The following is a 12297-nucleotide window of genomic DNA, read 5'->3' as shown; positions in this document are numbered from 1 at the left end:
AAGCGTTTTGAGTCTTCCCTCTGACAAAAAAGGCATTTATAAGTGCAACATTCAAATATCAAATACTGGTTAATCTTGAAAGTCTTCTCACCAAGAAACCTTTATAGTCGTGCGTGTCAGTATTATTCTCTATGCTTAATATTGGTCTAATAAAACAAAACATCAACTGGACAGGTTCAGGTCTGGACCTGAACCTAAATCTCTGGACCTAAACTTGGACCTTATTAAGCCGAACCGGTATCCACCCCTTGTAGGGATGGTCTTGACCTGCAACTTGCTCTGATGCACTAGACTGCTGATGACAAGATCTCGTTGACGTCAACATTGCTTACTTGTACTTTCAAACAGATTGGAATGGAATACTTTGTATGCACCAAAGGTCTTTTTACTGTTTGAGATGTAAAAGATTGTGACTTAAAGCATACGACGTAAGCCTAGTATAAGTAGACTTACATCACAAGTAGACAGCATGGCAGACATGTTCTAACTGGTTTGGGCTGACCATTTGTTCTGATGCACTCGACTGCTGGTGAAAACATTTTGCTGACATCACTTACTTTGAAACTTTGTAAACTTTATTTCCGTATTGCATTAAGAACATAGACGGGAAATTCCTTTCTGAAAGATGTGATTCAATGCAGTAATTTGGTCAATTTGTGAAACATTTATTCATATTGAAGAATTATTCTACAAGAAACGGAAGCTCCTTATCTTTCCATCTGCAATTTCGTACTATCAGTCTATTCAAGGAGGCGATAAGAACGGAAGGGTCCTATCTGGGCTGGTTGTATCTCCTTTAATAGCATCGCTGCCAGGTAGTGAGGAACAGGTATGGAAGCTCTCCACTCGCTGGGAAACATCACACACGCCACGTGCGACGTGATCAGCCGGAACGTCACGGTGAAGAACACCACCGTGACGGTCTCGAGCTTCAGCCCGCTCCTGTGCGGGTTGTACGGCATGTATCCGTCATGGCGCCCGGTAGTCATCATCATACTGGTCGGCTTCATCTTAATGTCCGTCCTGGGAAACGGCTGCTTGGTGGCGGTCATCGCTACCAGGGAATCCATGCAGGTAAATTTACTTACTTGATACTTGACAAGGTCTCCTCAACGTTGGGTAGTTAATGATTCTTTAAACTGTGTTATAACTTAGTGTAATTTCTATTCACACATTTGTGTTTTGTCTCTGTAAATGTTGGCTCTCGACAATCAGCCATGCTGCCTGAGAGTCTGTGTAGTGTTCTGTAACACTTGCTAGTAAATGAATAAACAAAAAATAAATAAAAATCTACGTCTCTAGTGTACCGTTCTTCTCCAATCAGGTCGGTTCTGAGCCATCTTTTCTATTTTTTTGCATCTTTAAATTTTAGGTAAATTTACCGTCTCATAAGTCATACGACAACAAAGACATTGTTGGTACAGTTGTGGGTATGTCATACAAAACTAAGATTCGGTTGACGTCATGGCAGCACGGGAGTAAGTCGGACGCTAAGCAAGCTCCCGTAAATGAGCAGTTCTTGTCATATTTAGTGCCTTTCAGACTTTGTTTCGATACTCTGTACTTCCCCTGGGTGTGATCCACTACGAAAGTGTCCAAATAAGTGATCGGGGAAGGCGAGCGACGGCAAAAAAGAAGCCCTTGTTACAAGCCCAGCCTGTAGCCGCGGGTGTCCATGCAAAACGATTACTCAATACCTATTACACTAGAATAGTTACTCAAGCAACTGGATAAAATTTTGAAACAGTCAGACGTTTCAGACAGTATCCACTGCCTTTCGTCAGTAACTAAGGATAGGACTGGAAAACCAGGTATTATACCTCTTTCCTATTACCTATTACATTGCCCTACATATACTTACCAGCGTTCAGTCCTCCTCGACAAGCTTTCTGGGATCCTTGAACAGATAGTTAATTTCAACACCCTCTCTGACAACGGCAGACAACTTTTAATTTTACGTGGTAGTTCCATTAGTTCTTCTAGTATTAACTGTAAAATTACGTTAGCCGCTCAGAGCTATGTCATAGCAACCAAACGTGTTTAGTTATATGTGTTCTTTTGCTTTCTTTTCCGCTGATGGGGGTCGGACTCACGTTCAACTAGTTTTTCCTGTCATTCATGTTTAAGTGTGTTGTCAAACATTTTATTTTCCATAATGTACAAGTGGCGGCTAGAATGTAAGTTGTGCACAACTTGAGTAGGCCGTCACTTTGTCTTTGTTCATTTATTTGATTCTTCTTTGAATGAAAAAACAGTTCGATAAAATCTTAGAAGGCAAGAAGGAGCTCCAAAAAGAAGTGAGGGCTTTGGAAGAAAATGTGTAGAAAAATGTCCAACTTCTTGAAGCCCGCATGGAGGACATGGAAAAGAAAACGCAGGAAGTTGAAAAGGCACGGCGTGAGTCCGCCAAACAGATTAAATCAATTACTAGTACACATCAACTGAAAACTACAGAGGAGGCTGTGGAGGAACTTCAGCAGAAGTGCAACAAAATGGAGCGTTTTTCTTGCGTCGGAACAATGTCCGAATCATCGACCGTGGAGTACAGAAAGGAGAAAACTGCGTCTTGACAGTAGAGAAGATTTTAAAGGAAAATTATAAAGTTTGGCCTTGACCACATCAAGATTGACCGCGCGCACCCAGATGGCCCAAGAAACAAGGATAGCGACGGAATACCCCAACACATTCTCCTTAAGCCGAACGGTTTATACCGGGATAAAGTACACATCAGGAAACTGACACGCACAAGGCTACAACACGAGTCTTATTACTTCACCGACGACACAGCCGCAGATCTGAAGTGGAGAGAGAAAGTTTTCACAGGCCTGCGACAAGGGAGAAAGGTACCGCTTCTACGATACTGGCGCGACGGACGGGGTAAAGTAAAGTCTCAGTAATAGATGTCACACAGGTCATACAGAGAAACAAATCAACATGTCTACTACTGAGATACAAAATGTTATATACATATATCGTGCAACAGGTTTCCAAGAACCGTAGAAAAAACTTCTATAAGCTTTGAAACCTTTGACCTCAGCAATAGATGCCATACAGAGAAGCAAATAGTAGAAACACTGACGGTGAAATCATTAGTATGTCTACTACTGAGATACAAAAATGTTATATACATATATCGTGCAATAAGTTTCCAAGAACCGTAGAGAAGACTTCTATAAGCTTTAATTTGAAGCCTTAGACCTCAGTAATAGATGTCACACAGGTCATATAGAGAAACAAAACACTGTAGGTTACAAAATGGTGCAACTCGTTTCCAAAAAAACCGGAGAGGACTTCTACGGAAATATTAACTTTAGGGTACCCTATTAAAAGGAAAGAAATATTTGAAATCTCTGTTGCATCGTGATATCATTCAACCAAATTATTCTTCGGCCGCAGTAATAGATGCCCCTCGTGCAGGTGCATGGTTAGGGACTACTTTGAAAGTCAAGTATTGTGGATGTATCTAAGACTGTTATTCATCGCCGAGAACTTCTTCGAGCCTCCTTAATTGGCGCTCGCACACCACCCTTTCTACTTTCTTGAGCTCACTCACGATCAGGTCAACTGGGGCTAGCATTTGTTGAAGAAAATGTACATACATTTCACTAATGGTCGCGTCGGCGTTAACGTTGACTGAGGGTGCCAACGACGCACGATGATAATGTATATCTTTAAAGGAAACCCAAGCAATATAAGGGCCGGAAAATCGGATTCTGAAAGTCAAATTTATTTAGTCATGTCTATACATTATCAGTTCAAACAACACTATCACAGTGTATAGCAAAAATACGACGTTGCTGTGATGTGAGAACTCACTGAAAATCGTTGCCGGAGTTTTTGTAGGCTCGCAAAACTAAGCAAATCATCGTACGGCACGATATTGCGCGGTTTTAAAATGCTCAAATGAAGTTATTACTCAAATGTGCTAAAAAAGGTTAGTAAATATCACTACCATAAAGATTCCAGCATTTTTTTTAAATTTCCGCCTTTTGGGCTCTAATTTTGCTCTGGTTGCCTTTAAGATATATTCCACGGAAGAAACTGAAAAGAACTAACTTTATCTCATCTTGTATTAGGTATTAGAGACTCTGATGCAAATGTCGTATTCAGCATTACTAATGACATCATATAGATAAATACCCTTTTGAATACCTTTTTATCTATTTTATCCCATGTACATAGTTATGTATTTATGCATTTGTTCAAATGACTTAACGATGTTAATTGGATTGTAAGGCTGATTTTTATTGGTTGATTGTAGCATTGTATTTAAACTAGTGTTGTGTAAATTTTCCATTCCCTAAGTATCTGTCTGTCCATAAATGTCGACTCTCCAATATCAGCTAAGCTGCCTCGAGAGTCGGTGTAATGTATTGTATCATTTGACAATAAATAAATACCCTTTTCATTACGTAGTTCGTACATACAAGCGCCACGAATAGCAAGGAGGAGACAATGATTGAACCAAGCAGTTTCTCTTGATTTAGTTGGAACTCACTGAGTCTACGATCTACACCATGTAATTATTTGAGACAAGCACTAGAAATATTGTGATGGTAGAAGTAGGCTGGGTTCCCGTCTGTTATGGAGAACCCAATAATTGTGTTATGATATTTCAAACACAAGTCTTTGTTAGATGAATGATTTGGAAATCTATGTTTAATGAAATAGATGTGCATCGGAATGATCCAGGAAATTACGTTATAATCCCTTGTTCTGAGGAAACACCTTCATGCATAACTTGTAACATCCAGCCTCGTAAACCAGGACCGCCTATCGCTCGACGTTACATCGCGAGCGTAAGCGGCCCTGGTAAAAAGCTCCGCTACATATGGTTATAGCGACATCACCTGCTTCCCCTCATCGGAAGCAGCGCGCAAAGAACGCCGGGAAGCTATCAACCAGTCAGGTTACGTGTTACATCGTTACTTTGGTTACCCAAAACAACTATCGGCTGACATTTGTTTTGGGTAACCAAAGCAACGATGTAACACGTAACCTGATTGGTTGATTCCCGGCGTTCTTTGCGCGCTGCTTCCGATGAGGGGAAGCAGGTGACGTCGCTATAACCATATGTAGAGGAGCTTTTTACCAGGGCCGCTTACGCTCGCGATGTAATGTCGAGCGATAGGCGGTCCTGGTTTACGAGGGTGGTAACATCGTGTTGTGATTGTAGGATCAGTCGCCGTGTGTGGCTGAAAAATCGTAGAGATTTACCTATAAGCCGTCCATAGGCTTGACATTTGCATCAAACGTTGAGTTGAGTTTATTTGGATCCACGATTAGCTTTACAATGTCCATTGCTATTATTCCTGTGGTCCTTATCAACATATATTGCACAAACTACATAACACATAGGAAACTAAAAGGTCGTCATTTGCTCCTGAGCAAATACAGCATATTTCACTCCCTCCCCATGCAATAATGGGCGTTTTGTATTGATACATGTACAGAATAGACATGTGCAGAAGATTACCAAGTGATAAAAAGCCTATATGAGGTAAATGTATAATTGGGAAAATGTGGAAAAATCTGTACTCCAAGTACTACTAAAATCGGTATTTGGGCAAATTTCGTAAATTTTCTCAGTGCTCCAACGTTCAGGTCTGGTAGTTCAAACAAACCTTTGATTATAAAACAAATCTGTTCTTACATTTTCACAATCACAGCTAAAGGATGAGAAGTCCAAATCACTTGGTTGATCACAGTTCCTGTGCTAGCTTGACAATGTATACAGGTATCTGTGAACGTTACGTTTGTTATAACCTAAACTCAACCCAGTGGCATTAACGTGTGCAATAAAGGTCTAGATTGACACTGACGTTGACATAATTTGGGGGAAGGGATTCGACTGCCGGTGGGAAGTTTTGGAACAAGAGCCTACATGACTAAAATCCTAGATATGCGGCTGTAGTGTGGTTAACTTGTAAATAACTAGTTTTAAAGTACTACTTGTATAATGAATGAATGAATGAAAGACCTTTATTGTGCATAACGTTACAAGGACATAAATACAACAATACAAGCTGTAACAAGAGTCTTAGGACCCAAAATCTCCATGAAACTTTTTTTTTATTAAATCGCATTATATCGCTCAATGGTATGACCCCCGGCCACATGTTGGGGGCTCAGGTTCCACAGTGACCCACTTTCACTATCAATAGCTAGTAACAGCTGTTAGTAGTGCTACAATGGCCAAAACTGCAAATATAGATTTCCCCATTACTTAGGCAACTTAAGTCCAATTTGCATAATTTGCACTTCATTGTATACAACCCTCTCTAAGCTACCTGCCAAGTAAATAACATGAAAATCTGTCGCTCCTTTCTTCAGTTATTCTCCTTTGAAGATTTTGACAAATACGCCATTACAGTTCCAGTGACACATACCAGAGGGCCCAAAATCGACCTTGACCTTTCTCCTCCCCACACCTACCCACATAACATATATCATTACAATTCATCTACACTTTCTATAGTTATGCTGATTTTACGCATTCGGTGACACATACATGTACATACACACACGGTGACCAATTCATACACACACGCGCACACGCACGCAAACACACTAACTTTGCACGATTTGCACTTCAGTGTGTACATCTCTGTCCAACCTAACTGCGTACCAAATAACATGAAAATTTGTTGTTCCTCCCTTCAGTTATACCCCTTTAGAACATTTTTACAAATAGGCCATTGCAGTTCCAGGGACACAAACCAGGGGGCCCAAAATCGACCTTGACCATTCTCCTCCCAGCGCATACCCACATACCAAATATCATTACAATCCATCTACACGTTCTACAGTTATGCTGACTTTAAGCATCCGACGACACCCATGCAAACGATTTACCTTCTTACTTATGCAAATTCGGTCTCATTTGCATAGTTTGCACTTAAGTGTGTACAACTTGGTCTAACCTACCTGCGTACCAAAGAACATGACGATCTGTCGATCCACTCTTCAGTTCTTCTACATTGAAGATTTTAACAAATACGCCATTGCAGTTCCAGTCACACATGCCAGGGGGCCCAAAATCGACCTTGACCTTCCTCCTCCTAACACCCACCCACATACCAAAAATCATTACAATCCATGTACAGGTTCTACAGTTATGGTGACTTTAAGTGTCCGGTGACACATACATACACACAAACACCAAACGCAAGCAAAACAGTATCTCCATGAAAAAAGAGAAGACAAACGTATTATTAAACTAAGCTAGTCCAGTAGCGTCGACATCTTCTCGCTTCTTTGTACATGTGTAAATGTATGAACAGACAATATTTCTTATACAAGGATTATCCAGGCGTAATAAAAATATGAATTTGTCTGTTGCATTAAGATAATATAAGCACGCAATTCAGCCCGTTGGCTGCCATGTACAGTCCAGGAGGAGATCCTCGAAAGAGAATTAGAAAATGAGAAACGCAGCCCATCCGGTATATAAAGAGTCAGTGCCTACATTCCCTATGCACTAGTTTTCAACTTAACACTCTCCTGTGTTTGCCGGGGGCCACACGGCTTTATGCTGAGTATCCAGTTCGCGATTTTGGGTTTTGGGTTTTCCGTGGACGCCATGGCATTCAGATAATCTCCAAGCTGATCTATTGGTGGCATAACAGTACCCAACCGGCAAAAGCAGTGTCATTGGCCTCCAAGCAGATCTATCGGTGACAGTGACAGTATCCAAAGGGCAAAAACAGTATTGGTCTCCATAGGAGATTAGCATTCAGATGCAAATGACTCCAATGCAAAAACTCAACAACGTTCAAACAATATTCATATGCATCGTCTGCAAACATTAAGCCTTGGAAAAAAAAACTTATAGGCGTAATATTACAAACAGCGTTTCCACCAGAAGGCCGTCCTCTGAAAAATATTTTAGAATTTGTGGGGATGCATTTCACACACAAATCTTGGCGAAAGACCTTTCTTTCAAAAGCACTCTTGTTTTAAAGCATTTCTTGTGTATTCGATTGCATGGTTCCACGACGTATAATGTTCGATTTCTAAAGTACACCTTGGTTATCAAATTACGTCTGCCCTTGCTGTACGGGTGTTAAAACGGTGACCTTTGATCTTTTAAGAGTAGAGCACAAAAAAAGCACTTTGCGACTCAATAAACAGAGACACCATGCACGCGCTTCTCCCGGTCCCACTCAGAGAAGCTGGAATCCAACCAAAAGGTCGTCGACATCCATTTAACTGATCTGGATCTATGTGCTCAGTCAGTCAACAATGCAGATGCACTTTTCCAACATATGGCGACGCGTGGGGCAATGGTAGGGTGTTTGGCCACAACCCAGAGGTCCTGGGTTCGAGTCCCCTGACATGTCCCGACGTTATTCCACCAGGAAAGGCACTTAATGCGAATTTCACTGAGATGAAAATGAGTACCTAGCTTCGGTTCGAGACGTCCCTCTGACAGGACGTTAAATGGAGGTCCCTCGTTTGAGGAGAGCCACACCGCTAACAAGTAAAAGAACCCACTGCACTTATCGAAAAGAGTAGGGGGTTCTTCCCGGTGTGGGTGGATCAAATAGATTCGTCCAGATATGCATCTTTTACTGTTCAGCACAAACCTGGTGTGTTGCGCCATGAGGCGGTTTACCGGGTATGCAATGCAAAGAAAGGTATTGAGGGAGGAATGACCTCGGTGGCTGGAACGAGACCAAGATCAAATCAGATGTACTACCTTCCGCTGTTAGGGTCAGAGAAAGTCTGATCCCCATATCTAAAGCAAATATATGAAGGGCAGATACGTCTTACATCCTATGACAAACTCTGGAAAAGGCTTCAACTGAACAAGAATAGGAGGCTTGAAAGTTTTCAATTGCTTAGAAACTTGCTTAGTTTGTCCTTGTCTGATATTGTGTAGCTTTATTGTGGCACTGTGATATACTAGTAAGCTTTGCACTTGAGTGCAGTGCCTCTATGTCCTTGGTCTTTGTTACTGTACTTCTGATTAAAATTTTTTTCGATCGTAGCCTTTCGTACCATGGCTCTAAAATGAATGTTCAGATTACGCCCCAAAACAGACCAAGGAGGTTAAATGGAGACTTAAACTTGAACTGACTGATGTTACGTACACTAGGGGCATAAGAATTAAGATATTACTTGCTATTTGAAGACAAGGAGACGTTATTTACAATCAGAAACATTGAGTTGTAAAACCATTCCAGAGAAAGCAAGCTACACTCAAGTGGCTAGAGTGTTGTTTTGATCATGTCGTATATGAGATTCCGTTTCAATTCAGACTTCTACCATTTTTCTTTATACATGTGTGACGATCTTGTAATTTGTTTGTTATCAAGTAATGTTAAACGTGTAGAAACAACCGAGATGATACCATGCTTAACAATGAAGAAGAACTGCGCGACAATTGTAACTGGTACAGTGCATGGCAACTTTCGCACATGATAGTTGAACTATCAGTGCTAATAGCTAGTATAAAGAACTATTAATCTACGACTAACAGTAGAAATAATCTATCGAATAATGTACATGCTACTGCTCTAAAACAGTATGTTGACAACAATATGTTGCGTCAGAAATGCATCATATTGTCTCATTTTTGGACAGAGTTGTATACAAATTTAACATATGAACAGGGCATGACAATATAATATTGAATATCGCAGTCTTGGTAGGTGGTAATATTGTGTCGGGCTTAGGCCACAGCAAGTAATTTTTATGGATGACAGCAGAGCGCTCATTAATTTTCGCCTGATTTCGAAATAAAAAACAAGAAATTTCATTGCCTTCCGACGGTGGTCAACACGCCAAAAACTGGCAAATATGTTGTAAACGTTGAAAGCCTAAGGTGTTTCATTCCATATGAATACCCAGTGTAGTTCCTGCCCATGATGGTATGACAAGCTGTTTTCTGCGTTTGTTCTAGCAAGGACATTATATAGATAACGGGGGAAGGGGGGTCTAGTTAATTGAGCTGTATACACAAGGTGTTTCATCACATATGGATTCCCAGTGTAGTTGCTTCACATGATGGTACAACAAGCTCTTTTCTGCATTTGTTGTAGTTAGTCTATTGAAATATATACACATCTACAAGGACATGTTTACATTAAATCAAGGAGGTTTTATATTATATATGAAACCTCATTGGTTGAATACAGGAATACAAGACCTGTTGGTCATGATATCATATTTTGACGCCTCACTTCTTGTTTAACAAGACTTATGATCTCAAAATTTGAAAATATAGGACTCTTGGTTTTTTTGGCCCGCCTTGTTTTTTTTTCGCCCTATCTCATTAATTTTGGAGTCTTCGGAGGATGTCATCCATAAAATTTACTTGCTGTGGCCTTACATAGAATAGATTGCAACAATATTTGTCGGTCATTAACACGCCGTCAATTTGTTATGACTCTAGGAGCCTGGCAACTACTTCCTGGCAGCGCTAGCAGCGACGGACATGTTCAGCTCCCTCCTGTACGTCCCGATAAGTATCCACAACACTGCACATGGGGCGTTCACCAACGGAGGGCTCTGCAAGGTGCAGACGTTCTTCGGAGCTGTTGCCGTCGTGTTGTCCCACTCCCTGCTTATGTGCCAATGGGTGTGTAACGAACATGATCTTGAGCCATATTCAATTAGTGTATCTGGCTAGTTGTAGAGTAGCTTGTAGTGTAGTTTCGTGTAGGCTGGTTTCTTATCTTACTTCCGAAAATAATTTCATCAGGTTGGTAGAATGTAGGGTATAGGAGATTCTTTTTACAGAACTAGGTAATCTCACCTGCTAACGTTTCGGTGTCTGTCAGACACCTTCTTCAGAGTTTCTGACTGGAGTACTGCTACTCACTGCTATAAGTAGCCGATGTAGGTGGCGCTTTTGCGGTGAGAACACTGTCCCAAACGTGGCTAAGTTTGTGTATGACAGACACCGAAACGTTAGCAGGTGAGATTACCTGGTTGTGTAAAAAGAATCTCCTATATCCGGCATCTTATCCTATTCTCTGTATAACGGTCTAGATCTGGTAATCGGATATTGTAAAGTAGAATAAGTGAAACTCGAATTGACAAAGCACTCAACGAATTTCATCGACAAAAAACGAATCTTTTTAAGCTTTGTGTGTTTTATTGTCTTTTTGGTCATACATGTACTTGTTCGCTTTGAATGATATTCCCATTATAAAGTCAAGGGTAACACAAATCCAGTTCAGGACGCAGCGACGCCGCCAGCGTGCCGCGGGTCCTGTGAGAGGTAACGCATCTCTCATTCGTTTCAGGTGTGCCGCTACACTCACATCACCTGCCCGATGCAATACGAGAAGAAGCTGGCACGTTCGCGGATAGTAATAGCCATGGCCGCGTGCGTCCTCATCGCCGTCCTGCCCCCGTTTGTCGGAGTGGTGCGAACTGGCACTGTCGGGGTGGTGACCTACCAAGGCGCAACCGACATGGAAGTCTCCCCGACGACCATCTACCCATGTCTACCCGGTGATGCAGAGGGCTCTATCACCGGCACCCTGTGTCTAGTCATGATGATCATCAGTAGCATCTTCGCCATCCTCATCTACCGAGTCGCACAGAAACACAAGGAAAACCTGAAGGATCTCTCCCCCAACCCAGGCCATGATGTCTTGGAAAGTAAACTCAAGGCAGCAAAGACCCTAGGGATCGTCCTGCTAGTGTACTGGATGACTTGGTTCCCGTCTCTTGTCCTGTACTTCTTGTCTAAAGTCGAAGCCATGTCTACTTTAAGCGTGGCGCTGGACGTCTTCCAGATTGTTGTCTTGACCAACACATTCGTCGACGCCATGGTCTACGCGTTTCGGTACGCCATCTACCGAGAAGCATCGATTCGGATGTTCCGTGATGTTAAAAATGCTATCGGAGATGTGATCCTCGATTACATTGAAATTATTGCAGAGTGACAGTTATTCACACACACACACACACACACACACACACACACACACACACACACACACACACACACACACACACACACACACACACAAACATACACAACCATACCTCTATTTTTCTGAACATCACTTACTTTTTCTGATCAACCTAAGATTTCTTATATAACATTAGTTACATTTCTCACTTTGAACTTGTCCAATAGTTGTTTGCGATATGATATAATGCACCTGACTGTAATTTATAGAGTGTACTTTAGGAGATGTCAGGATATTGTTACTGCATAATGCAACTACTGCTTAGTCCAAACTCAATATGAAATTGCCGATATGATAAATTATTCGATTTAAAAAGAAAAAAGTATTTGAAGAAAAGTAGAAGATTTGTTTCCGGGGTTGAGTT

The 12297-nt window shown here is 41.3% G+C and overlaps 1 protein-coding gene across 1 annotated transcript; it reads left to right on the top strand.

The window, feature by feature from the left end:
* The first annotated feature begins 831 nt into the window (after positions 1 to 831).
* LOC136445714 (trace amine-associated receptor 13c-like) lies at positions 832 to 11903 on the top strand. Its single transcript, XM_066443848.1, has 3 exons — positions 832 to 1074; positions 10400 to 10585; positions 11256 to 11903. Exons 1-3 carry the CDS (start codon positions 832 to 834, stop codon positions 11901 to 11903), a joined length of 1077 nt encoding a protein of 358 aa, XP_066299945.1.
* Positions 11904 to 12297: the final 394 nt, after the last annotated feature.

The sequence above is a fragment of the Branchiostoma lanceolatum genome, chromosome 12 (genome assembly GCF_035083965.1).
Source record: "Branchiostoma lanceolatum isolate klBraLanc5 chromosome 12, klBraLanc5.hap2, whole genome shotgun sequence".
NCBI classification, from domain to species: Eukaryota; Metazoa; Chordata; class Leptocardii; order Amphioxiformes; family Branchiostomatidae; genus Branchiostoma; species Branchiostoma lanceolatum.
The sequence above is the reverse complement of the archived record's forward strand: the minus strand, read 5'-3'. Positions and strand labels throughout refer to the sequence as shown.